This window comes from Megascapheus bottae, chromosome 12, assembly GCF_031878675.1.
Source record: "Megascapheus bottae isolate mThoBot1 chromosome 12, mThoBot2.hap1, whole genome shotgun sequence".
NCBI lineage: Eukaryota > Metazoa > Chordata > Mammalia > Rodentia > Geomyidae > Megascapheus > Megascapheus bottae.
In genome coordinates, this window is record NC_143520.1 from 60,623,490 (window position 1) to 60,651,194 (window position 27,705).

General features: G+C 38.1%; 1 protein-coding gene and 1 pseudogene across 2 annotated transcripts; both read left to right on the forward strand.

Annotated features, from left to right (window-relative positions):
* The window catches only part of LOC150056634 (protein O-glucosyltransferase 3-like), a 50,198-nt pseudogene extending 49,200 nt beyond the window's left edge, over window positions 1-998 (forward strand).
* A 2,870-nt stretch (window positions 999-3,868) lies between these two features.
* Window positions 3,869-26,581, forward strand: Chordc1 (cysteine and histidine rich domain containing 1). 2 transcript variants are annotated; one of them, XM_090343058.1, is made up of 11 exons: window positions 3,870-4,041; window positions 7,949-7,998; window positions 9,206-9,262; window positions 9,838-9,995; window positions 11,092-11,195; window positions 11,599-11,657; window positions 15,716-15,786; window positions 16,856-16,961; window positions 22,932-23,051; window positions 23,453-23,515; window positions 23,759-26,581. In XM_090343058.1, exons 1-11 carry the CDS (start codon window positions 3,978-3,980, stop codon window positions 23,900-23,902), a joined length of 996 nt encoding a protein of 331 aa, XP_090199184.1. In that variant the 5' UTR covers window positions 3,870-3,977; the 3' UTR covers window positions 23,903-26,581. The 2 variants fall into 2 exon arrangements, with proteins under 2 accessions (XP_090199185.1, XP_090199184.1); XM_090343059.1 differs by lacking the exons at window positions 15,716-15,786; window positions 16,856-16,961 and having other exon boundaries at window positions 3,869-4,041.
* Window positions 26,582-27,705: the final 1,124 nt, after the last annotated feature.

Sequence of the window (27,705 nt, forward strand, 5' to 3'; positions counted from 1 at the left end):
GATTCTGTAGTCTATACCATATTTTTTATAGTATATAAAAAGGAGACATATCTCATTTTTAACTTCACCTTTTTCATGTTTCTATTAGAAAGTTTAAATTATGGGTATTTTCATATTTCTACTGATCTGCCTAGGACACAGACGCAGGAGAGAACAGCCCAACCTTCCAAGATGGTATTTGCTACAGGTAATGAAAACAACAACAAAAAATATATATACATGAACACACATAGACAAATACATATGTATAATCAAGTATATATACAAAAACAGAACGAACAACTACATAAAGGATTGTTTTTATCTTGATGGACACTTTTGTTAATAAAAATAACTGCTACAAAATTTAAATAATGCTATATCATTTTTATAGATGCATCGTGCATATGCTTCGAAAATCATAAACAGAAGAAATAACCACATAAGGGATTATTTCTATGGTGATGGATATCTTGTTTATAAAATAACTGTTATACAAATTAAATAATAATAGTTTATTTACAGTTTTGTCATTTCTTATAATATTGTTAGAAATACTTTCAAATGCTGAAAGTTAAAGATATTACTACAGCTAATATTTAAAGTAAATTTAAGAAGAATCAATGATGTTAAGGCCTGTGAAAGTTAAGGAAATTGTGGGGACTCCTAGCTAGTTGTGTAGGAGCCCCTGCTGCTTGCTGCCCGTGCTTCAGCACATACACAGTGATGAAAGCAGTCAGGAGCCAGAGGGCTCCTGGCCCCTCCCACCTGGAGTAGGAGTTCCCAGATACTCTCAGAACACCATTGGCTGAAGTCTCATTCAGGGAGGCTCCTGTTTGCTGACCAGGTGGCCATGGCTCTATCTGTATTCAGTGAGCTTGTCTTCTAAAATGAAGTTAGATCTGCACCAGAGAGTTTGGTCTCCAGAGTCTGTGTTCCTGGGTTTATTCGTGAGCTCCGTAGCCATCTTACCCCCCTCCTACACATCCGAGAAGGACCCCAACAGGAAATTAGCTTAATCATTGTACAAACTATACCGGTAAATCTGTAACTAGGAGAATTTTAGGTTGGTTAGCAATGTTCTGCAGGAATGGTGTGGAAATGGTGACAATGAAATATCCTTTTGTACTGAATTATTTTTATCACATGAAGGACTAAATTCTACACTTAGTGTGATGATTATAATATATAGTTAAAATAATACAGTTTATTAAAGTATATAAAGAAGGAACATGAGCTTTCATATATGGATTCTTTTTGTTGTTGTTTGTTGTTTTACCATCCATCCATGTTAGCTACTGGGGGGAACACTGAAAGTTAAGTTTGACAGGACATTAAATACTCAATATTTATTTCTTTGTAGTAAAATTACTGATTTTGTAATTTTGTTCTTGACATGTTTTGCATTTTTCTATTTAACTAAGAAATTATTTTCTAATGGTAAGTGCTATAAGAGACAAAAGTCATTAAACATTAAAACTATCTCAAATATGTAGCTTATAAACAATTTTGGTAATGATGCAGTGATCCAAGGATACTCGGCCAATGCATCTGACTACGTTGTAACTTTTTAGAGCTATGCTTCATTTTATTTCTAACTATGTCTGATCAATTTCTGTGGTTTGTGAAAGAGAAAAATGGTAACATCTATTGAAAAGTATCTGGTAATATGCATTGTCTTCAATCTTTTAAGATTACTTTAAAAGGCTATGCCATTTACTTCATTGTGTCACTTCTTAAAATTACAAAGCTGAGCCTGGAGCTGATGGCTCATGCTTGTAATCCTGGACACTCAGGCTAGGACTCTGAGACCTGAAGATGGCAGCCAAAAAGACTCCTATGCCTAATTAATCAAAGAAAAAGTCAGAAGTGGTGGTGTAGCTCAAATGATAGAGTGCTGTCTTGAGCAAAAGGAACTAGGGACAGCACATAGGCCCATGGCTTATACTTGTAATCCTAGCTTCTGAGGATCATGGTTTAAAGCCAGCCCAGGGAGGAAAGTCTGTGAAAATGTTATCTCCAATTAATCTCACATCAAACACACACACACACACACACACACACACACACACACACACACACACACTCACAGCTGGAAGCAGAGCTGTGACTGATGTTCTAGCCTCCAGCAAAAAAGCTCAGGGTCAGTACCCAGGACCTAGTTTCAAGCCCCTGTACCAGCATTTAAAAAATACTAAAACTTAAAATATATAATAAAGTGATCACTGAATCATTGCTGAAGTTGAGAAAATGTGTTATATTAATAATGAAAGGTTAAATAACTGCATTATTCAACAGAATACTGTTGAACAATGTTATCTCTAATGATGACTGAAATAAAATAGAAAAGTATTAATTGTAGGATAATTTAAGAACATACTATGTATGTATCTATATTAGGATTACTGTGTAAATTACGTTCCCTACTTCTGTGTATAAGGACAGAAAGGAAATATACAAAATGATGTTTTGTGTGTGTTGGGGGGGGAGAATTATAACCATATAACTAGAACCAAGTTATCACTGTTTCTTCCCTTACAGTCTATTGAATAGTATCACTGATATTTTAGAAATATGTATTCCTGTTATTTATTTTTTTTTCCTTTTTCGCTTTCCGCTCCTGGGGCTTGAACTCAAGGCCTTGACACTGTCTCTGAGCTCTTTAGTTCAAGGCCAGCCCTGTCATTTGAGCCACAGGGCCACTTGCAGCTTTTTGATGACTACAGGAGGCCAGTCTCATGGACTTTCCTGCCAGGGCTGGCTTTGGGCTATAATCACCAATGTCAGCCTCCAGAGGCAGCTGGGATGCAGTTATGACCCACTGGGCCTAGGCTTACAATGTATTTTGTAAAGTACTGGAAATTTTACTAGAAGTGCGAAGATTGAAGGATTGAAAGTTGATAAACTTGTAACTAGCAGTTAATACGAAACATTAACTATTAGCTTAAGATCTTAGTATAATTCCATTTCTGCAATTAGTATTAGGTCTATCATTTTCGTTATTAACCCTGTATTTAAGCCCTTTGCGTTTTCAAAGTGTTGCTTTGCATTTTCAAGTGGTTTGAGCACAGTGATTCATTTATTTAAACAGTTGCAGTTATTTTAAAATATTCAGTTATAGGCTGGGGAGATTAGACTAGTGGTAGAGTGCTTGCCTAGCATGCAAGAAGACGTGGGCTCCATTCCTTGGTACCACATACATAGAAAAAAAAGCCGGAAGTGGTGCTGGGGCTCAAGTGGTAGAGCTCTAGCCTTGAGAAAAACCGAAGGATAGTGCTCAGGCCCTGAGCTCAAGCCCAGGACTGGAAAAAAAAAATCAGTTATATTAAAAATGTTGTGTGTGTGCCTACTGGAGGGTGGAGAGGAGGGGAGGGAGGAGGAGGAAGGTGGGATTCCTTTCATTCGCTGCTCGCCATGCCCTCCGGGGTGGACCAGCATCGGCTGGGGAGCACTAGGCCCGGCCGGGACTCTGGGAACAGTGCACGTCACAGATCCAGGACATAGAGGACCGGCAATGGTCAACAGCAACGCTTCCATATCCCTCCCACTACTGCTCCGAGGGTGTCACGCCTACAAACGCCGGACTGCACCCGCGACTGGGGCGCCACAGCCTCTCCGGGCCCCGCCCTCTTCCGCTCCGAGAGTGTCACGCCTACAAACGTCCGGACTGCACCCGCGACTGCGGCGCCACAGCCTCCCCGGGCCCCGCCCTCTTCCGCTCCGAGAGTGTCACGCCTACAAACGTCCGGACTGCACCCGCGACTGCGGCGGGCGTCCGCATGCTGCGTTCCGGGAGCTCGGTGGTTTCTGCAGCTCCCCACCCCCGCCCCTTTCTCATCCTTCCTGCGCAGGCGTGACCGGAAAATTCGCGAAGGTTCCTGAAGCGGACCCGGCCGTTTCCGGAAGCCGATAGCCGCCCAATCCGTCAGACGGTGTCTGGCAACCTGGGAGTTGAGGCCGCACCGTTTCGCCGTTCCTAGAGCTCGGGGAAAAAGACGATGGCCCTGCTTTGCTACAACCGGGGCTGCGGCCAGCGCTTCGATCCCGAGGCCAATGCGGACGGTAAGAGAAGCGAGTCCCCCGCCGCGCGCGGCCTCTCCTCAGGCACGGCCGCGGAAGCCCTGAGTGGAGCCCGGAGTCCGCCAGAGTCCCGCCGCGCGCTGCCGGTCCGGGCCCCGCAGCTCCCCTGGCGCCGCGCCCACGTGTGTCCCGGACCCCGCGTCCGCGCAGCCGCCCGCAGCTCCCATCTGAGCCCCGCCGGGCCTGCTTCTCCCTGGCGTCCACGGCTGTGGCGTCCCCTCGGGACACAGCCATCGCACCGCGCGGGGGAGCGGTTAGCGCCGCAGGCGCCCAGGTCCGGGGAGACTGGTGTACTTGCACCCGTGTCTCATCCACGTGTGGGTTGGCCAGCCAGTCACCTCCGGCTAGGAGGTCACGGTGAAGAGTCTGAGTTTTTGTTTTGGCTCTAGGATTGCGTTCTACTCCTCCCCCCCCCCCCCCCCCCCGCCCCGGCCTTTAACCCTGGGCGGCCTGGATTGCAGTCCCGGTGCGGCCTCTTCTTGGTGACCCCATTTGGTCCCGAGCGTGCAGTCCGGAGCCCGGCGTGGCTTCCGGAGCTCCCTGGGGGCTGAGGTCAGAGGGAAGTTCAATGAAGTTAGTGCCCCTGGCCGGCCATCGTGCCCTGGCTTCGATGGTTTGAATGGGGCCCAGCACCCAATGTGGAGGGAAATGACGCCACTTTTTCAGACTCAGCTAGCATTTATTGAATGTATTTATTTTATGGCAAGTATAAAAGTCTGCCTCTTTATTGTGCAACTTAATCTTGCCAGCCTCGAACGGGTCAGCACTTGAACTAGTGGAGAGCCGCGGAGTTTAATATGGAAACATGGTTCATTTCTACTTCTGAGACATTTGAAACATGTATCTTACCATGCAAGTTAATCACTACTTTCATTGAAATAAGATCTCTTCACAGCCTTGTAAGAAAAAGATAAGTACAGTCTACACAATGCTGTATCACACCCATACAATAATGTAGATACTTAAGGAAAAGTTGTGATTTTTTTTTTTTAGTGAGTAACAAAATTGAGAAAATGAAATTTTAAGCCTGGTAAATAATAATCTTGATGTGTGCACATATTCTGTTTTAATGTCCAGTGTAGAGGATGCTGATTTTCTGTTGTTGTTTGCAACTCCCCCCCTTTCCCATTGCCAGACCTTGGGCTTGAACTCAGGGCTTAGGCAGTGTCCTTGAGCTTTCTCAAGGCTAGCACTCTACCACTTGAGCCACAGCACCACTTCTGGCTTTTTCTTTGTGTGTGGTACCCAGAAATCGAACCCAGGGCTTCACGCATACTGGGCAAGCAGTGTACCCACCTCCCGGTTCATATGGGACAATTTTTATTATTATTATTATTTGGTAATAAACGATTATGTTCAGGGTTCAGAATTCAAGGGAGATTAAAAAAAAATGAACCCAGTAAAGCCCATAGGAATAGTCTCAAGGATTGCCTAGCCAATAATACAAGAAGACTAGCAGGCACTCTCCTGTGAGATTGATGGAAGTTTGTTCACTCTAACAGGATAGGATGGTTTTAGAGATTGGATATGTCAAGTAAATTGGCTGAATGAATGGAGGATGAAGGCAAATTGGCTAGGAGAAAGTTGTCGGATTTATTCATTGATAAAATAATCACCTCAGGTGTTAAAGGTGAAGGTGCCAGAAAGTTCTGTTTTGCATGTAGTCTAATGCTGGATCTGCCATGCTTAAAAAGTCTTTTAATCTGTGCATAGGACTTCTTTTCTTATAGGTATAGCACAATTTCCATGCTACTATGTCATCACTAAGAATTTTTTTCCCCTCTTATGAACAGGTGCTCTTTTAAAATAGTGCAGTTTAGTTTGTAATACAACCCCAATGTGAAAAGCCCTTGCCTTAACTATTGCTGTGTTGTAGCATCTTCCCCATAAAGTATTAACTGGTAGGCTTTGTAAATATCGTCTCATTACTTATATACCATTCTACAAAATCCACTATTGTGGTTATTTAATATGGAGATGGTTTTATATATCTGTACAATTTATTCCTATGACTGGGAGTTAAATCTGATAGTGGGTAATACTGTAATTATTCTCTAGTTCTGTGTCCTCTTAACATTGTATTCTTCTGAATATACCTGTTTATGTCCACCCTCCATTTCTCAGCTCTTTATTTTACCACTGACCTTAATTTTAATGCCTCTGCCTAATCCATGAATTTACATATTCTTCCAGAGAACTACTCATTCCTATTCCATTATCTAGTGTAGTACCCCTACAGCAGAAGTAGCTGTAGCTACAGATGTACCAATAACTATTAATCTCAACCAGAGAGATTTCTCTCAGTACTAGGCCTTGGTTAATTTGAAGGCAGCTGCAGGAATCAGAACTTGTAGAGAACTGAAAAGATTTGAAAGATTGAATAAAGTAGCTAGCTATATAAGAAAGTTGTGGAAGAATGAGGATTAGAGAATGTTTTCTCTAGCTCATACTAATTAGTCTGTTGCCTAAACTAAATATTCCACACTGCTAATTATTTTCTTTTTCTTTTCCTTTTTTCTTCTTTCTTTTCTTCTTTTTTGCCAGTTTTGAGGCTTGATATCTAAGCTTGGGTGCTGTCTCTAAGCTTTATTGCTCAAGGCCAGCTCTCTACCATTTGAGCCACAGCTTTACTTCCGCCTTTTTGGTTAATTGGAGCTAAGAGACTCAGACTTTTCTGCCCTGGCTAGCTTTGAGCCGAGATCCTCAGATCTCAACCTCCTAAGTAGCTAGGATTACAGGTGCGAACCACTGGCACTTGGCCTACTTTTTTTCTCTTGTTTCTCCCAGTCATGAGGCTTGAACTCTGGGCCTGGGCACTGTCCCTGAACTTTGCAACTCAGGGCTAGCACTCTACTACTTTGAACCACTGTGCAACTTCTGGTTTTCTGGTGGTTAATTGGAGATAAGAGTCTAAGGAATATTTCTCTGGTCCTTTCATACGAAGAGAATGTAATAATATAAACTGACTGACCTGGATTTCTCTGGTCTGAACTCAGACCAATGTAGGACTTACATCCTTGAACAAATGGAACCTATTGTGCCCAGGCTGGCTTTGAATGGCCATCTAACCCTCCTGAGAAGCTAGGATTACAGGCGGGAGCCACCACTGCTTTGCTTGAGCATAACTTTTTAAAGTGAGTTCTGCACCTGGCAATTGACACTACCTACAAGAGTTGAATTACCAATTATCTGCCGAAACTTTCAAGACATTTAATTTACTTTTCCAAAATGCCTTTTTAGCAACTTTTAATAGTTCAGTGCACAATTGGGGGGGAATTTCTCTTCTAGACTGTATGCCTTCTTTCCCTTCTATATTTTGTCAACTATTTTTTAAAAGTTTGATATTTTTCTTTTTTTTTCTTTTTTTTGGTGCCAGTCCTGGGCTTGAGCTCAGGGCCTGAGCACTGTCCTTGGACTTTCTCAAGGCTAGAGCTCTACCACTTGAGCCTCAGCACCACTTCCGGCTTTTTTCTATGTATGTGGTGCCGAGGAATCGAACCCCGGTCTTCGTGCATGCTAGGCAGGCACTCTACCACTAGGCCAAACTCCCGGCCCCCCAAATTTGATATTTTTATAAAGGAAGAATTGAGCTATGGTCAAGATGTAAGACTTGTAGTTTCAGAATTAAATAATTTACTACAAAGATTAGAGAAATAAGCATGTAATTTGTCACTTTGCAACAGGTATATATTATGTGAATCCAGCTATTCTGTGAAACTGAGTTAGTTTCAATTGTTAATATTTTAACAAACACTTTGCACTACATAGTAAACATAAGCATTAGGGAATTTTAAGGAACAATATTTTCTGCACTAAAAATGAGCTTGAATATTAACAATTCCTTTCTTTGTTTCTAAGACTTCTGTTTTTCTCCTTTGTGTTTGATTAGATGCTTGCACATATCACCCAGGTGTTCCAGTCTTTCATGATGCACTGAAGGTAGGAACTTGATTACATTGTAGTTTATCCTCCTCCTCCATGTGTGTCTGGGTGGGGGCGGGGGTCGTTTGTGTGGATGTGGATGGGGTGGGTTTGTTTTTTTTTTTTTTGCCAGTCCTGGGCCTGAGCACTGTCCTTGGATTTTTCTCAAGGCTAGAGCTCTACCACTTGAGCCGTAGCACCACTTCCGGCTTTTTCTAAGTATGTGGTGCTGAGGAATCCAACCCGGGTCTTTGTGCATGCTAGGCAAGCACTCTACCACTAGGCCAAACTCCCGGCCCAAAGTTTGGGGTGTTTTAAATGTGGACGTTTAGCCTTTTCTCACTTTGAGGTTTTGCTTTCTTGATAACCACTGGGCTGGTTTTCTGAGCATGTATTCCACTAAAGTCAACAAAGACAATAGATGGTGGTATTTTCTACAGTAATTCTAAAATTATTTTTATTCAAGTCATTTTCCTTACTATTACTTCATTTCTATTTCCCTATTCCCTGTTGGAATTAGAAATGATACCTTAGCCATTTTTTGTTAAACCATTTGATACACTTTGTTAAATAAAATTACACATAGATTAGTACATTTTCTATACCTTCTGTCTCTAGCTGAAAGGATCATTTCACTGCAAAGTTGAATGCCTGGGAGCTTGCTATGGTAATCTCTCATGCACTGAAAATAAGAATGTTTACTGTTTGAGCTACAGTAGGTAATCTTATCTTTCCTTTGTTTTTAATCCTCTTTTTTTTTTTAAAAAAAATATGGTTCTAGGGTGTAAGGGCCTCATGCTTTGTAAGGCTGGCATTCTGCTAAGTCAAGCACCTTCTTTTTTTCTATGTAGGTGGTACCAAGGAATTGAACCTGGGTCTTCCTGCATGCTCAGCAAGCACAGAGACTCGGGTTTGATTCCTCAATACCACATACAAAATGCTGGAAGTGGTGCTGTAGTTCAAATGGTAGAGCTCTAGCCTTAAGAAAGCCCAAGGGTAATGCTCAGGTCCTGAGTTCAAGCCTTACGACTGGCCAAAAACTAAATAAGTCAAACACTAAAAATCATTTCACTTGATTATGATAACCACATACAGAATTATGAAACTGAAATTGTGTATATGGAAATTACTTCCAGATTTGATGAGATACTTGGTAAGAAGTGTATTGTAGGTCATGGTTTCTAAGGAGATAAATTTTTCAGTGACTTTTCCTTACCTTTTATAGGGCTGGTCTTGCTGTAAGAGAAGAACAACTGATTTTTCTGATTTCTTAAGCATTGCAGTAAGTACTGTTTTGCTTCTTGATCATTTCCTTAAAACTGCCTCTTATAGGAAGTACCAGATTTGAGTTTTGGTATTCATGGATCCTCATTAACTACCAGATAATACCTTACCCTTAAAATGGAGTTCACCTACTTTCTACAGCCTCTAAAATAAATAATTTGTCTGTTTGGGAGACTAAGGTTGTAAGATACTAATTACTCATTTGTTATTTTAGGTTCTTGATTTTAGTAGTCTTGAAAAAACATCAAGAAGGAACTGGTAGGCAATTACTTATCAAATCTTAGATATTGAGATGCGTATTTTCTATACTACTCAGAGAGAAAACTATGTCATTACCTAAATTTTACAGATTATCTTGCCCAGGGTTATAAAGTCAAGGCTTCTTATGTATAATTTGTGAATTATATGAGTAACTTATAAAGGCTTTTTTTTATACTATGAGAGGTAAAAGTATTTTACAAATAATAGGACATTTGGAGTTTCATTTTTAAGTTTCTTAAATGAGTGAATGCAATAAAAATACTTCATGGCCTGTTAAGTAGATGCTTCATAATTAATGCCTTTTACTAACAGGGCTGTACTAAAGGTAGGCATAATAGTGAGAAGCCACCTGAACCAGTCAAGCCTGAAGTAAAGACTACTGAGAAGAAAGAACTATCTGAATTGAAACCCAGGTTTCAGGAACACATCATTCAAGCCCCCAAACCAGTTGAAGCAATAAAAAGACCAAGGTATGCTTTACATGGGTACTTATTTTGTCACACTTGAGTAGTAGCTGTTGTTCCTTTTCTTATTTTGCCTTATAGCATTTGTAGCTACTATGTAGACCACCATTTGGTTTCTCTCTTAGCTTACCTTTTAATTTTATCCCTTCTTAATTTGATGAAATATATACAGGAAAAGTCAACTGTAGATTTGTTCATAACTATAGGTGCCTGTTTCATTTGGATTGAGGAGTCACACATCTTTCTTTTGCTAGGCATGTGTATTTTGTAGCATGGTAAGTTTGTTTTTCATGGAGTTAATTTGAATTGAAAAAGATAAACTGTCTAGTTGAATCTTAAAATAGCTTTTGCATATTTTGAAGTAGAATTAAATTGTTTGTAATCACCTTTTGATCAAATAGGCTTTTGAAATTCCTACTTCCTACATACAGCAATGTTCAACAGGAAATGTACTCATTACCTTATGAGTAACCCCTGTGTTTACCTTTACAATAAAATAAAATTAAAAAAGAAATTCCTACATGTGTACTAGGTTTCCTATACAAGGTAAACTGCATGCATGTGTATATGTATGTAGGTTCTGGAGCTTGAACTCAGGGCTTGGAAGCTGTCCCTGAGCTTCTTTTGCTCAAGGCTATCATATCACTCTACCACTTGAGCCACAGCTCCACATCTGGCTTTTTCAGTAGTATGGACTCCCAGCCCCAGGCTGGCTTTAAACCACAATCTTAGATCTGTTCTTGAGTAACTACGATTATACAGATTTGAGCTACTGATACCCAGCTAAATACTGCCTCTTTATGTTCTCAGCATTTGCTTGGGCATGGAATATATATGTTATGTTCTGGTACTGTCTTCTACCTTTATTCCATGTTATTAACCCTATTCATTAATTTAATATACTACGGCAGAACTATTTAAGAACAATTATTTTTATGTATGAATTATTAAAATTTAAAATGCAGGCAAGTTATTGCAATTATTTGTAAGATATTTTTCATGAAGAATATTTTATACACAATTGCTTCTCATAAAGCATGTTTTATGTATGAATAAACATTTGGTATGTTAAATAAGAATGATAATGTTTGAAATTCTCCAGCCCAGATGAGCCAATGACAAATTTGGAATTAAAAATATCTGCCTCCCTAAAACAAGCACTGGATAAGCTTAAATTGTCATCAGGAAGTGAAGAAGAGAAGAAAGGTAGACTTTATTTTATTTTTTCCCATACATTGTAAACATCCTTGATACAGAAGTAGTTTGCAAATTCTAAGTTTGAATATATCCTACCATGTAGGGATGAGTTGATTTTTCTTAAGTGCAGATAATTTTACAAAATGAATATATGTGGTTCTTTCCATTAAATTTTTATTGAATATGAGAACGTTTAAATTTCTTTGGTAATTGAAAGTATTTATTAAGTATATAGGTTGTATGTCATTTTGGTAATAGTAACAAAACCTGAATTTGTTGGTTTTCGTTTTAATAAGACTTGTGTAAAAATTACTATTTAAGAATTTAATATGTTGAGATTCTATTTTAATATTTTAATTATTATTTTTTTTACAAAAGAGTGATAAAATGTAATTTTTTTTCTTCATTTTAGAAGAAGATGGTGATGAAATTAAGATTGGGACCTCATGTAAAAATGGAGGATGTTCAAAGGTTTGTGATGTTATGAACTAAAACTTTATTTTTTTGGTGTTAGTGCTAGGGCTTGAATTTAGGGCCTTGGCACTGTTCCTAAGCTTTTTAGCTCAAGGCTATGCTCTCCTACTGGGTCATACTTCCATTTTTGCTTTTTGGTGGTTAATTGGAGATAAAGAGACTTAACGACTATTTCTGCCTGAGCTGTCTTTAAATCTTAATCCTCGGATCTCAGCCTCATGAATAGGATTGCACATGTGAGCTACACACTAAATACCCCACTAAAACTTTTTATTGTAAAGCATAGGAGTGCTATTCACTATCATTTTAGCAAACATTTGTGTGTGATATGTTGGGCTTTATATTGACAGCTGAGGTTAAACATCGATTAGGGACTGACAAAAAGAGTCTAATGAAATTATAGAATAAATATTTGCTTATTTACTGAGTGTTTAGTATGTACTGCACTTTGCTTTGTTCTTGTGAGCAGACAGTTACAAAGAGGCAAATGGATGTTGGAAATTCGGTTAAACAAGTAAAAAAGGAGGCTAAGGAATGCGTGTGATTAAGATGGTCAGTAAAGTTCTTTTTGATGTGTTACTCTTGTCAGAATTCTGAATAATGTAGAAAATGAGTTGTAATTCTGGAGGAAAAGAGCTGTGGTTAGGGGAGAAGCATGATTAGAGGCTTTAGAGAGGCTGTTCAAGGAACTGTGATCAGAAAAATTTGAAGAGCAAACTATTGAATAAAGAAATAGATAAGCTATGGAGTTATTGTGATTATTGAAGAGGGGTTTAGGCTTTCTTCTAAATATAATAGCCATTACATGTTTTAAATAGACTTGTTCGGGGCTTATTTGTTTTGATGCAGAGTTTCACTGTGTGTCTTAGCTAGGCTGGCCTCTTAAGTGACTATAGCTCAGGCCACCTCTTAATTCTTGATATTTCTGCTATGCCCAATTTAGGGAGGAGATTGTAGTAAAATTCATGTCATGACATGAACAGATCTACAGAGGAAAAACCAGCTGTAGATCTTGTGAATGACTAGGTAGTGAGATTAGGCAGAAGACTGTTGAGAGATGACTGAATATGAAGTATTGTCAAACACGTTGATTGTTGACATACCCTTTATTGCATCTCTCCTTTTTTTCCTCTTTGTGGGGCAGTTTTATTCATTTTGGTACCATCTGTGCACTTTGTGATTACTCCATGGAAAGATTTAGAAAAATAGGTTTTGCATAATTCTTTGTTTTAACTTTGAATGATAGTCTGGTACCTAGCAAATCCATGTAGAGTGAATGATATAATTGGAAAGTATTGACAGTAGTTGATATATGGATTACATTTCTTCATTAGGGTGGTGCCCATAAACTGAGAAAGTAAACTTTGGATGGGAGTTTAGGTTTTAACTGTTAATTTTTAGATTATTTTGCATATTAAAAATTGAAATGTATTTACATGTCCATGAGCCATGGGTAGTAAATAAAATGGAATGATTAAGCCCCAGGAACAGCTTGATGCCCATAATTCAAGATCCTACTAACACTATATCTTCGCTAGAATGTCCTCTCCACCTTTGTTCACTGAGTATGTTCTACACATTGTTCAGGCCCTGGTTTCTTAGTGAGAATTCTCTAGTGCCTTTTCCTTGGAGACAGATACTTTCCCACCTTCGTGAAAGTAGTACCCCGTGTTTACATCTTGAACTTACTATTTTTCAGACCTTGGTCTGTCAGATACTTGGAAAAATTTGGGAGGGTGTATGAAATTGGAGGAAGAGTATTTTCTATTTTTAATTGTTGCTGTAGAGTTGATAGGGGGATTATAGTTACATAAATCAGGCAATGAGTATAATGTTTTTTGAAACCATGTCTTCCTTTCCTTTCTCCTGATTTTTCTCTCCCTTCTCCACCCACAAGATATCCAGTTCATTTTCCACACTGTTCTCAGAATTGTATGATATTTTAAAGAAAAGCCAAATTAAAAAAATAATAATCTAAAGTAGACAGGCATCAGTGACTCACGCTAATCCTAGCTACTCAAGAGGCAGAGAAGTCTGAGGATCATGTTTCAAAACCAGAAAAGTCTCTGAGACTCTTGTCTCCAATGAACCACCAGAAAACTGGAAGTTGTGCTGTGGCTCAGAGTGGTAGAGCACTAGCCTTGAGATGGAGAGCTAAAGGACAGAGCCCAGCCCTGAGTTTAGGCTTCATGACCGCTACCACCACCACCACCACAAACAAAAGAGAAATGACAGAATTCTCCAAAATGGAGTGAAACATGATTCTTCAGGATGAAAACAAGTACCTAGACCTAAGCAGATTACATAAAGCCAAATCCATTCCCTGTTTAAAAGAGGAAAAAAAGGGATCCTAGTAACATAATAACGGCAGCAGCCACAACAAAATTGGAGTGATTATTTGAAATGAAAAAGTTATGGGTGGGAGTTTGACCTATTGGTAGAGTTCTCTCCTTCGTACCACATACATAGAAAAAGCTGGAAGTGGTGCTGTGGCTCAAGTGGTAGAGCTCTAGCCTTGAAAAAGCCAAAGAACAGTGCTCAGGCCGGGAGTTCAAACATGGGGACTACCTCCTTCCCCCCACCAAAAAAAAATAGGGCTGGGCAAAAAGAGGACGGTGACGGTGAGCACAATGGGGCCCCAGGCTTAGTGAGGGACAATAAATTTGCTCTTAAAAAAAGAAAGAATGCTAACCCAATTTGCTGCATTGAATTAAAGAGCATAAGCAATAGCCATATACAGTAGTCTTTAGTAGTACTAGGGAGTTAAACCTTACTTAAAATATATTCTTGTGATTTATACTTCCCTAGTAGTAATGTTGTATACCTGCTTTAATGTTTACTGTGCAGCTTTATACATATTTAGTGAAATGTGTAAATTCTCACCTTTGTATCCAGTCTTTTGTCTCAAATTCTGTGCCTTTTCGTTATTGTAACTGTGTCCTTAGTAAACAAGTCGTTTATAATTTTCACAAAAATGGTTTGCCCATCTTTTCTTTTATGACTAGTATTTTTCTATGCCTTTTATTTGAGAAATACTTCAGGGCCATAAATACTTCCCCTTAGAGAAATATTTGCTCTTATAGCCACATTTAAATGTTTAAAACACGTGAAACTGATTATTGTAGAAAGTGTATGGTACATACTTAAAATGAGATCGTTGATGTAATTTGAAACTGTAATAAGATAATAGAAGAAATGAAGGAGTAGAAAATGACTTAGACAACAATATAGTTTAATCATTTAAAATCTCCTTTTTTATGAGTAGGAAAGACTAACATATTTACAGGTCAATTTCATTGGAAGTACTTAATTTTCTTCATGGAATGTATTGTAGGGACATGGAAGAAAGTGAAGTGGAACTTCAGAATTTTGCTTAAGACATTTGGAAGACTAGATGTGGAACCATCAGCTGACAAAAGATGAGAAGAATAGAATTAGGGCAGTAGGGAGACCTCTACCAAATCTTATTTCTTGTACTTGAGTAATATAAATACAGAAATTGAAATGCTGCTAGCTACACCCATGTTTTAACAGTTTAGGAATTTATCTGTAGATTCTCACCTACTGCAGCAATAAGGCTCAGATCTTCCAGAAAAACTACGGATGTACATACAGGTCTGCAGTATGTTTGGCCTTTTTTAGGGATAAAAAAATCACCACCACTTCCAGACACTGGATTTCTTATATTGATAATGCCCACATAGAGTTTACTGTAGACTGAAACATGCTGCTCATATATTAATGTTGAGAATATTAATCCTTTAATTTCAGCTTGTTTTTTTTTATTAAATGTGGCTGGATAGGGTAAGATCTCATCCTCAGAAGGCTGAAGACATCTTAATGTGTTGTGTTGTATACTTTTCTATTCATTTCTCTCATACGGACCTAAAATTTAATCATGTCCTGCAATAAACAGGTCATTTTTTTTCATTCCTTAATGGAATAGGTTGGAAGAAACTTAAAACACTGCAAAGTTCATAGTACTATAAGAACTGTCTGAGATGTAATTGAGTGATAACCAACTAATTCCTTTTGCTTTATATTTTTTCTTTTAGACATATCAGGGTCTACAAAGTCTAGAAGAAATCTGTGTATTTCATTCTGGAGTACCTATTTTCCATGAGGGGTAATATGCATGACTAATTAAAATACTTTATAATGGAGGTTAGAAATGCTTAACCTTTAAATTTTTAATTGTAATTTACAATAGAATATTGCAAAGAATTGTACCTTCATTCCCATTTAATCATTACAGTGACCTAAAAATGTGGGGTTTGTCCTAACAACAAAGTTTCAGTTAACAGGTGACCATTCTAACTCAATCCAGTATTTTTCATGTAGTTCTGCTTTTTTTTCCTGAAATTGTGCAAAATTCGTAATTCCCATGATTTAGCTTCCTATAGTTATAGGTATATAGCAGTATATGGATAACCCAAATTCACTTTTTTGTTGGAAAACCTGCCCTGCATATTGTGAAACATTTAGAACTTTTGTCTCTAGGACTGTTAAGGATTATTTATTCAAGAAAACCCATTCTTTTCTCTGGGTTAAGACTTATCTTTTACATTATATTGTAGTCCTTAGTTAAGAGTATTATGTTAAAGACTTCTGTTGTTTCTATGTGCTTCTGTATCTCAAACATGTAGTTCTGTGATTCTTAGCTTAAGAATAGTGGTTTTCACTTATTTGGAGATTGCCTACAAGTTTATAAACATTGTTTTTCAGTTTGTTTACACATTTTCCAAAGGGTTTTTAAAATGTAAAGATTGACTTTGTTGCAGAGTGTGGGCTGTTAGTGAAAACCTGCCTTAAAATTTTTACTGAAGCTGGGTGCGGTGGCTCATGCTGTGACCTACTCTAGGGGCTGAGATCTGATGATCAAGGTTCAAAGCCAGCCCAGCATAAAAGCACCTGAGTCTCTTATCTCCCATTAACCTCTAGAAAACAGGAAATGGGGCTTGGCCTAAGGGTAGGGCGTAGCCTTGAGCTGAATAGCTCAGGGGCAATGTCCAGGCCAAGTTCACGCCCATTTTAAATTTAATCTTCCTCATAATATATCTATTTGTAACACTTTAATAATGTGACAACTTGAAAGACTATAGTTCAGGTCATACAGGTGACTTGGTTTATTAAAATCATTTATCTCTATAATACGTTTGGATTTAATTGATTGTGAGATCTTCCTTATGTTAAAGGATGAAATACTGGAGCTGTTGTAGGAGGAAAACATCTGATTTTAATACGTTCTTAGCCCAGGAGGGTTGTACAACAGGAAAACATGTATGGACTAGAAAGGATGCTGTAAGTAATTTCATGCTAGTATACTGTATTTTACTTAAGTCGGTTTTAAGCTTTTACATTAAAAAAAAATTCCATCACAGTGGAGCATTAATATGCCTACAAAATAAGCTGAAGGGAACTTTCAAAGTACTGTGTAAAATATCCATTATATTTTTTGGTGCACATCTGTGGGTTTTGGGGACAGACTTAGCAGGCTGAAAATTAATGCACCTTTGCCTTTTTTAAAAAAAATTAAAATTAACTCTTTAGGCTGTTGCCACATTCTGTTTTCTAATACTTTTCTGTTAATTTGATGCTACTATAGTCCAGTTGGGCCACTGGAAACCTTAAAACTTAAGACTTCAGACTCAAATCTTCATCTAGTGGCCAAAGAGGATTTCAAACTTGTTTGAATACATTTCTTTTGAATGCCCATAAAAGCATTTGTTCTTCCCTGGATAGATGTTTTGTTGTTTGGTTTGTTGTGTTGTTTTGAAATTCTTCCAGTTAAATAGGTGCTACTCCCCTTTGTGAGGGGAACATAAAGATGACTTTTTTTTTTTTTTTGGCCAGTCCTGGATCTAGCCCATAACTTTTTAAGTATTACTTGGAGAGGTTTTTTTAAAGACATGGGACAGTGAATTTAATTCCCTAAAACCTCTTAAAATTAAAAGAAATAAAATTTCTAAAATACTATAAATTTTCAAGTCACTTTGGAAATTTTTTCAATATTAGAGTTCCTGTGCACATATAAGTGCATCCTCTGTAGTTAACCATTGAACTTTTGAGAGCATTCTGTTATCAAAAACTAAGTTAGGCTCAAAGCTTAAAGTGTTAGCTTGAGAAAAATAAAATATTTTTGTTATGTTAAAAATGTTTCAGGGTGGGCTGGTGTTTGGTATAGTGGTAGAGTGCTTGCCTAGCATGCATGAAGACCTGGGTTTGAGTCCTTGGTACCGCACACATAGAAAAAAAGCTAGAAATGGTTATATGGCTCAAGTGGTAGAGCTCTACCTTCAGAAAGCCCAAGGACAGCACTTAGGCCCTGAGTTCAAGCCCCAGGACTGGCCAAAAAAAGAAAAAAAAATAGATAGATTGATTTCAGGTTGTCATTCTTAAAAAAATTATGTACGTTTTGTTCACATTGTTTTATAACAATGTTACTGTTTCCTGAATGATATATGATGGTGACCAAAAGATCACTTCTTTCTGATTTAAATTAAGTAAGGCCAATAAAAGGGAACACTACTGCTATTCTGGTAGGAAAGAAAGCTTTAATGCCTATGAATTACAGCTAGCCTCAGACCAAATCAGAGGCTCTCAGTGTCTGGTGGGAGAAGAGACAAGCTGCTCTATGGCTAAGGTTTTTTCTAGGGGAGGGGGTTTGGCCAGGTGTAAGAGAGGTACACCCAGGTAGGGAAGGTGTGGCCAACTGGATGCTGATGTGACCTCAGAACCTGGTATCCTCCCTTGGTCCCAGGGTGGCAGTCCAGGATGTGACTTCAGAGGAAGGGGGGTAGCCTCCAGGTGTGCCCGTTAGCCAGATAACAAGGGTTGCCCTGGGTGGAGTTGAAAATTTAGGAGGTACCAAAGCTTCATTCACCAGGTGGACCTTACATTTCAGCCTTTTATTGATTATGAAGAAGTACGCAGATTCTTTCTGGCTACTTCGTGCTGGCAAAGGGCATTGAAATTAGGGGTAAAAGGCAGAAATGTAGTCCCCTCTGGGAGAAGACAGCAAGAATCAGCTGTCTCTTGTTGGTGGAGTCAATTTGTTAGAAATTTCATGCAAGCAGCAACTTTTCCTTGGTGGTAGATGTATCTGGAACAAATCTCATGAGGAAAGAGCTTGAGGTATAGGAGAGGCAAGACCTGAAGCCTTTTTATTCTTGACAGATGAATCCACTGTGGCTGTCACTTGAGCCTGACTGCAGTGGAAGCAGTCAGCAGGTCCTGATGAAAGCCTATGCACTTTGGATGTAAACCAAAGGTTCTTGAGAAAGATTTAATACCCAAGCAAAACTCAGGGAAAAGGAAAAGGAAAGGGGCCTTGAAGGAATATGAAAAAGGAAAGTTCGCCAGGGCAGTCTGAGAGGGGAAACATAGATTGGAATACTCAAGTAACACTGAGTAACTGGCTCCCATATCCAAAAGAAAGAACATATGTAGATTGCCTGCAACCTGGAGACATACCCAGGGCTCCTCCATTGTGATGTTTATGAGATCCTGTGGTCCTGGGCACCATCAGTCTTTTGTTGCCAAGCCGAGTATTGGATTTCTTCCTGTGTGTGGAGTATGGGAGAGACTTCACAGTGTCATGGTTGTCCACACTTTGTCAGGGTCCAGCTGGTCACAGAGTACGGCAGACTCCAGTCCAGTGGCCTTCCATACCATACTTAAAGCATGATCTGGGTAGCATGTGTTAGGTGCCTCTTCTTTGAGGAGCCCAAAGGGCAGCAGCTGGTATTTTTTTCTATCACAGGCAGCCTTATTGGCTTTTTTGTCTTCTCCACAGTTGTTGAAAACCTTAAAGGCCATGCTCACATCTTCTTAAGGGGGGAGGTGGTGTTTGAAGGCCATCTTCAGCCTTTTCAACTTTTTTTTTAATATTGGGAACTGACTGGGAGATAAAATGTAGCAAATGCTCAGCCAGCACTGGTAAAGGCAGGGAAAAACAGAAGGAAACAGTGGAGAAAGTGCTATGCTATTGAAATGAAGGCCACAATGGTATTGGTGAGAAGTCTTGAGCGGTATCTTGCAACACTCGGGTTTGCAAAAAAGGAGCTGTCAAGATTGAGAATGCTCCTCAGAAAAAGAGAAAAAAAAAAAACAAAAAACCTGGAGAATTCTTCCTGTACTGACTTAAAACTCCTCCAGAGTCATGTCACCATTATTTAGGTTTAACAGTTTCTACATTTTTCTTTATATTATAAGAGGACAACACTTTCAATACTAATAAAAGGTAGGTAAAAGCTGTTGTTGTAAAGGCTTGTTTTTTCCCTCTCAAATTCTTTTTTTTTTTTTATTGTAATTAGTAAAAGCGTTACATGATATTTGCCAGATAGAAGGTGCATTAATTCACATACATTGATACCCTTTCACATGTCTTGGTACCCGTATCCCTCCCCCCCCACACCCCCCACCCGTCTTGGTTTTTCCCCCTTCCCTATCAAATTTCAAATACCCAACTACAAATGAATTCAATATATCAGATAACAAAGTGAGATACTATACCAATATGAGATAACCAAGGGACAGCAAAGGAGATGAGAGACAACATAGTACATTAAGGACAACAATCATTCATTATATGGCTTTTGTTTCACTATCCTGGAGGTCCTTTCAATTAGCTACACATTATATGTCCTTATGTATCAAGATTTTGCTCTATTGCAAATCTCTGCTAGTAGAGCCCAAGGTTTCTACTGATTATGACGAATGAGGGAAACCATTGAGCCTAAGTTCCTTTGAGTCTGGCTTACTTCACTTAATATGATTTTTTCTAAGTCTTTCCATTTCCTAACAAATGGGGCGATGTCATTCTTTCTGACAGCAACATAGAATTCCATTGTGTACAAATACCACAACTTGTTGATCCACTCATCAACTGAGGGACATCTAGGTTGGTTCCATATCTTTGCTATGGTGAATAGTGCTGCAATGAACATGGTTGGGCTAGTGGGTTTAGTATGTCCTTGTTTCTGGGTGGTTGGGTAAATGCCAAGTAGTGGAATTGCTGGGTCATAGGGGAGTTCTATGTTTAGCCTTTTGAGGCACTGCCACACTGCTTTCCATACTGGTTGAACGAGTTTGCACTCCCACCAACAGTGTAGTAGTGATCCCTCCTGGCCACATCCCCTCCAGCATCTGTTGTCATTCGTTTTCCTGATCCTGGCCATTCTAGCTGGAGTGAGGTGGAATCTTAGAGTTGTTTTGATTTGCATTTCTTTTATGACCAGAGATGTTGAGCATTTCTTCATGTGTCTATAGGCCCTTTTTGTTTCTTCTTCAGAGAAGACTCTCTTTAAGTCTTTGGCCCATTTTTTAATGGGATGGTTGTTACTTTGGAGGTTAGTTTTGGAGTGATTCAGTTTTTTGAGTTGTTGATATATTTTAGATATGAGGCCTTTGTCCGTTGTTTGGTTGGTGAAGATCTTCTCCCACTCTGTAGGCTTCCTGATTAGTTTACTAGCTATGTCCTTTGCCATACAAAAGCTCTGCAGTTTAATGCAGTCCCACTTATCCAGCCTTTCTCTGATTTGTTGTGATTCTTGGTCCTTATTAAGAAAGTTTCTACCTGTGCCAAGGAGGCCTAGTGTATCTCCTATTCCTTCCTGTAGAGTTTTCAGTGTGTCAGCTTTTACCTCCAGGTCTTTGATCCATTTGGAGTTAATTCTAATGCAAGGTGACAAAGAAGGATCCAGCTTTAGTTTTCTGCAGGTGCTTAACCAGTTCTGCCAGCACAACTTGTTGAAGAGGCTGTCTTTCTTCCATTCCATTTTTTTGGCTCCCTTGTCAAAGATTAGGTGGCCATAGGTCTGTGGATTAATATCTGGGTCCTCAGTTCTATTCCATTGGTCTTCAGGCCTGTTCCCGTGCCAGTACCAAGCTGCTTTGAGAATTATAGCTCTGTAATAGAGTCTAAAGTTTGGAATTGAAATTCCTCCAGCGCTGTTCTTTCTGCTAAGAAGTGTTTTTGCTCTACGGGGTCTTTTATTATTCCATATGAAATTTTGGATTGCCTCTTCTATTTCTTTAAAGAATGACATTGGGATGTTGATGGGTATTGCATTGAATTTGTAGATAGCTCTTGGCAAGATTGTCATTTTCACAATGTTGATTCTTCCAATCCAGGAGCATGGGAGGTTTTTCCATTTCCTTAGTTCTGCTTTAATTTCCTTTTTTAGGGTTTTAAAGTTTTCGTCAAAAAGGTCCTTTACATTCTTAGTTAAGCTAGTACCTAGGTACTTTATTTTCTTTGAGGCTATTGTGAAAGGAGTTTCTTTCTAAATTCCTTGTCCCCCTGCTCCCGCCAGTCTTTCTCGGGCAGGGTTTTGGGGTCTGAGTTAAGTTCTATTGTTTGGCACCCGCTCCGCTTTCCCGATGTGTTTGGGGATGTGCTGTATTACTCACGCCTCTGCGTCCGTCTGTGGGTGCTCCGTGGTGGTGGGGAGTCTTTCACTCCCCTTGGGTCTCAGCAGCTGCCTGTGTTCTGCCTCTGGGTTCCGCTGCTTGCTGTTCTGGTTCGGCGTCTGGGTTCCGCTGCTTCCGCCGTTCACTGGCCTGGCTCTGTGGTGGTTTCTGCAGCCGTTGAGCTCCCAGCCTGGTGCCCTCCACTGCCGCTGCTTTTCGTGGATTAGAGCCGGTGCCCGCCCCCGCTTTCCCCGCATGGAGCCTGTGCCAGCTCAAGCTGCTGTTCGTGGCTTGGTCTGGCGCGGCTTTCCATGGCTTTGGGCGAGAGGTGGGGGAGGGGTCCTCGCATTCCGAATTCTTTGAGAACTTTGGATGTGAGCTTTATCTGGATTTCTTTTCCGGTTTGAGTCCTTCTCCGTTGCTTTTTGAGTTTGTTGTTGTGGATTTCTTCAGATAGTTGGCTCGTGGGACTCCCTAGTTCTCTCTTTTTGTTAGAGAAAGCTAGGCAGCGTCCCTATTGTCTCGGCGCCATCTTCCTTCCTTCCCCTCTCAGATTCTTACATGTAAAAATTAGCTACCTGTGCCTGAGACTAATGTTTTGTTTGGCATTTCCCACTGAGCATATGCCTTTCTCACTGTATAATAAGCTGTTTGTTTTTGTAAATGATGTTTGAAAGTTAAAACTGGATAGATTTTATTAAGACTTCTTAAATTTTTTGTCTAGGAACATAGTTGTCTTAAAAGAGAAAAAAACTAGTAGGATTACAGTGTTACAAAACTAATAAGATACTTTGTATCTTGTTAAAACAGTTAAAGAAGTTAATTTTGAAATTTACTTCAAGCTTTCTTTTATTATAGGGGAAAAAAGTTGTTCCATGTAGACATGACTGGCATCAGACTGGAGGTGAAGTCACCATTTCAGTGTATGCTAAAAATTCACTTCCAGAACTCAGTCGAATAGAAGCAAATAGTACATTGGTAAGTTCACAAATAATAGTAACAATTGCTAAATACACTTTTTGTATTAATATCTTATAAAATATCCTTAATTTTTACAGAAAAATAATTTTAAGTTAATTTCTTGGAGAGAATTTTAAATGAAAATTACCATGTTTTCAACAGTCTGGCGGTAATGCAGTAGCTTAAAGAGTTATCAAATAATGAGAGATATTCGTTCTTAGGGTGGACCTTCAAATCAATTTTGCTTTTCTGTTAATGTTTGTTTCATGAAGAAAACCTATAAACTGATAGTTTCTCACAACTTAATTTATATAAAAGTGTGTTTTTTCATGTAGAGTGTGTACTTAGTCTCTGTGATGCCCTGGGTTCCATCCTCAGTACTGAAATGATACTCATAATTGATTTTCTGTGTCTTTCAGTTAAATGTACACATTGTGTTTGAAGGAGAGAAGGAATTTCATCAAAATGTGAAATTATGGGGTGTAAGTATTATTAATCCATCAAAATATTTTTCTGAAAATTTTAAATACCAATTTTAAAAAGACATTATATACCACGTAACAAGAAATTCAAGTATATAAGTTACCTTACCAAGAAATTTTAAATATGGAATAAACATTGTTTGAGAGCATAGGTTTAGAATTGTTAGCAAAGTAAGAAGAGTTTTTCCACTGAGAATAATAAACATACCTAACTTTTCTCTCACTCTTCTTGATACATTTCAGGTGATTGATGTGAAGCGAAGTTATGTAACTATGACTGCAACTAAGATTGAGATCACCATGAGAAAAGCTGAGCCCATGCAGTGGGCAAGTCTTGAACTACCTACCACTAAAAAGCAGGAAAAACAAAAAGAGATCACAGATTGAATAGGGAAAAATCAAAAGCTGTGGCAATTTCAGAATACTTAGTAATGTGTGATGAAGTGGTGGCTTGCTGCTGTAATCTTTTCATTATTGTTTTAAAATCTGGCATTTCAGGGTCAACATGTAAGGTTCTCAAAGCCAAAGTCATTTTCTTTTTCTGTGCTTCTCATCTCTTAAGTCCTATAATGTTGATTATTCATTTCTCCTCCCTCATTGGTTTGGACCCCAGCCTTGAAGAAGCTAGAGAATTGCTCAATAGTGTCACTGAAGTATTTCTTTGTATTTCTATTATGTTAAATGGTGAGATAAAAGGCCCCTGTCTGCCCATCTTTTTCAGTCTGTTTTCCCTAATTAGAAATTGAGATGAAATGTTTAAATTCCAATTGTTTTTTTTCATTGATCTTTGTTCCTATAATGCTTGAAAAATCTTGAAGAAGCTCTTTTTTGTTTTCCTAGGTTATTCAATTATTTTTAGGACTGATCCTAAGACAGTACACAGGACGATATGGCTACTAAATGAGAATTTGTTTACAATTTAATTTAAAAACCATTACTTGCCAAACAGTATGATTTGAGAGAGGAGAAGCATAGATAAGGTTATAGAAGTTACCATTTAAAATTCACCATTTATAAGATTAAGCAATAATGTTTTAAAAAGTGGATTTTTTTTCTTTTTTTTCTTTTTGTTTTTTTGTTTTGTTTTTTTCTTTGCTTGGTCCTGGTAATTGAACTGGCACCTTTCCACCTTGCTCTTTCTAGTCAAGTACTCTTCCACTTGAACTAAATCCCCAGCCCCTATTTGTATATCTTTATATGGTGTTATGACTAAATTGTTTCTGGTTTGTAGCCTAAATAAACCATCTTAATTAGTCACACATGAAAACAAATTTTATATATTTGGTTTTCCTACTGGGAAAATTGCACCCATAACAGTCGTTTTCTTAAGGGTTTGTGGAAAAATCTGTTAAGGCATAGCAAAACTATAAATATATAGCCCTTGGTTTATAACAACAGCTAAATAAAAGAGCATATTTCTTCTGGAATTTTTCTTCAGGCTTTTATGAAGTCCTTGACAATTTTTTTAATACAGTGCTGATTTTATATGTTGTGTCTTATTTGTATTAAATATATATGGAACAGAAGTTTGATTATTTGATTCAATTGGATTCATTAATACATAGGTTACTTTTTGAGCTGATGCTGAGCTCAAGATGGACATTTAAATTTAGAAATGTTATAAAGGTCACAAGTCTGTCCAAATTTAATAAATTTGGGGACTATGGAACTAATAGAGATAGGAAAGGTTAAAAAAGGGAAGGTTATTTTTCAAATCTTCTGGAAATTTTCTTGGTATTAATGGGAGTCTGTGAAGAAAATTTCAGTGGAAGTAATGTTTCAGTTAGTAGTTTATATCTATTCTACTAGTAGGAGATAACTTTTACCAGTGTTCTGTTACCAATACTAATGTATTCTAGAGATCTAGCTCTGTTACAAGTTTGAAAACAAAAGGTCTGGCAACTGAGTTTTCAGAATAATAATATGAAAACTTTTTGGCAGTAAAGATTATATTCAAATTTAGTTCTGATAGAGAAGTATTTAAAGTTTTTACAATTGCCTTTTAGATTTAGAAATGGGTTCATTTTGAGGCATGAAATCCTGATTTTATTTGGAATAGTAGTTAAACCTTATAAATGACTTTGAGAATGTTTTTCTCTGAACAATATCCTACTCTGTTACAATTAAACTATTAAAGAAGTAAAATGTTCTACTTTTAGACTTAGTTGCAAGGCACTTTTTTTTCCCTGATAGAGCTATGTTGTATACACATTAGTTTGTTTCTTACTCCTGAGAATCTCTGAATGTGCTGTCCATACACTTTCTAAGTGAAATTTACCTTAAAAGTTACATAGCATTGACTAGAAGATATTTCAGTCCCTCAACATGTTCATAAGTGTTAATAAAACTGCTATTAATTTAATTGAACAATTTTTAGAAATATGCTTTTTCTTTCTTGGTATGCAAAGTATTACAGAAAAGCTATTAAACCTGTGCAGTCTCAACTCAGGAAATTAAAATCACTTTTTCTTACCATATTTGGTATAGTATAAAGGAACTCTCAAAAAATTGGGCTTTCTTCTATAACCTCTTATTTTGAGTTTTTCTTCTTTTTTTAAAAAAATTATTTTTAGACAGTGTCATAACCCAGGGTGGCCTCAAGCTTCTGTCTCCCATTTCAAAATGCTGGGATACACTATCAAGCCCAGGTAGAGTATTTAATTTTAGCCATCTATTTTCAGTGATACTCTCAAAATGGTAGTTGTTGAAACCTATCGTACTTTTCTTGTATTAATTTAAGCCAATTGTGTAAACAGTTAAGAAAAAAAATTAAGCTTGCGACCAGTGGCTATAATCCTAGCTATTCAGGAGGCTGAGTTTCACAATTCAAAATCAACCAGGGCATGAAAGCCTATGAAACTCTTTTATCTCTTTAAGTATTAAAAAGGCCAGATGTGGAGCTGTATTTCAAGTGGTAGGGTGCTAGTCTTGAGCAAAAAAATCAGTGAAAGCACTCTTAGGCCCTGAATTCAAGCTCCAGGGCCAGCACAAAAGAAAAGAATTAAATGCAACAAATGTTTATCTTAATCGTGTATCTTCTTGATGAAAGAACCAACTATACAATTTATATTTTCTGCTACAGGTTTTCTGTGGACAATAAAATTGAAGAGAACCTTAATAATAATCCTTATTATTGCTCATGTTAACAACAACAAAAAAATCAGTAATTCCTAAGCCTCATCCAAAAGGAGACTTTGGGTAAAGCTTATTTGTGAGACTATTCAGAAGTATTCAGATATATATACAGTGTAACTTCATTTAAAAAAGAACCCCTGTACATTTATCTATTTGAACACTAAAGTTCATTGTTTTATAATCACATTATTTTCTGTTGCTTTATCTAAATTATTTTAACTTGGCTTTTATGTAGATATTTACATTTGGTCATTTCAAGACTATTCTGTTGGCTTAGTTGCCTTGTTTTGGTTTTACTGACCTTCCACTTGCTAAGTGGGTTTTTTTTTTTTTTTTTTTTTGTGCCAGTCCTGGGGCTTGAACTCAGGACCTAGATACTGTCATTGCGCTTTTCTCAAGGTTAGAGCTCTACCATTTGAGCCACAGCACCACTTCTGGCTTTTTCTATGTATTTGGTACTGAGGGATGGAAACAGGGTGCATGCTAGGCAAGCACTCTATCTCTAGGCCAAACTTGCAGCCTGAGAGGTTGATTTTTTTTTTTTTTTTTTACCCATAACTGTGTCACTACTATTCTTACCACTTAAGTTCCTCCAGTGTTTCATGATTTGCTCTTTTAATTGCAGAAACCTTCAGTTTGCGGTAAGTGACATTGTCCCTAAAATATTTGTCTTGCAAAAGTGTTTTCAGTATAGTTATTGCTATGTTTTCATGAGTTCTTAAATGCATATAGACTTCCTGAAGAATAGCTTTCTTCAAGAAGAAAAATGTTGATGACTCTAGCACTATTTGTAAACAAACAATTTGTAGGGAGTGCACAGGTCCAGACTGTGTTTTGATTGGGACTGTATTCTAAGCAGAACAGGGCTATCTCCATATTGGTCTATTAATTCTACTTGTTAGCATCATTGGGCCTTATAGATGAGCACAGCTAGTCATTAGGTGACTGCAGGAATAAGAGAGAACCCTCTGATGAATTTATTGTAGTTGGGAAAAAAATCTTCGGATGGCACATCAGTACTCTTCTCAATTTTTGTTGTAAAAGAGTTTTTTTGG

Excerpts from the sequence above, each read along its gene's own strand:
- Chordc1 (XM_090343058.1), top strand. The coding sequence starts at position 3,978 with ATGGCCCTGCTTTGCTACAACCGGGGCTGCGGCCAGCGCTTCGATCCC. Across the intron at positions 4,042-7,948 it reads TCCCGAGGCCAATGCGGACG|ATGCTTGCACATATCACCCA; the intron begins GTAAGAGAAGCG and ends GTGTTTGATTAG. Across the intron at positions 11,658-15,715 it reads AAAATGGAGGATGTTCAAAG|ACATATCAGGGTCTACAAAG; the intron begins GTTTGTGATGTT and ends TTTTTCTTTTAG.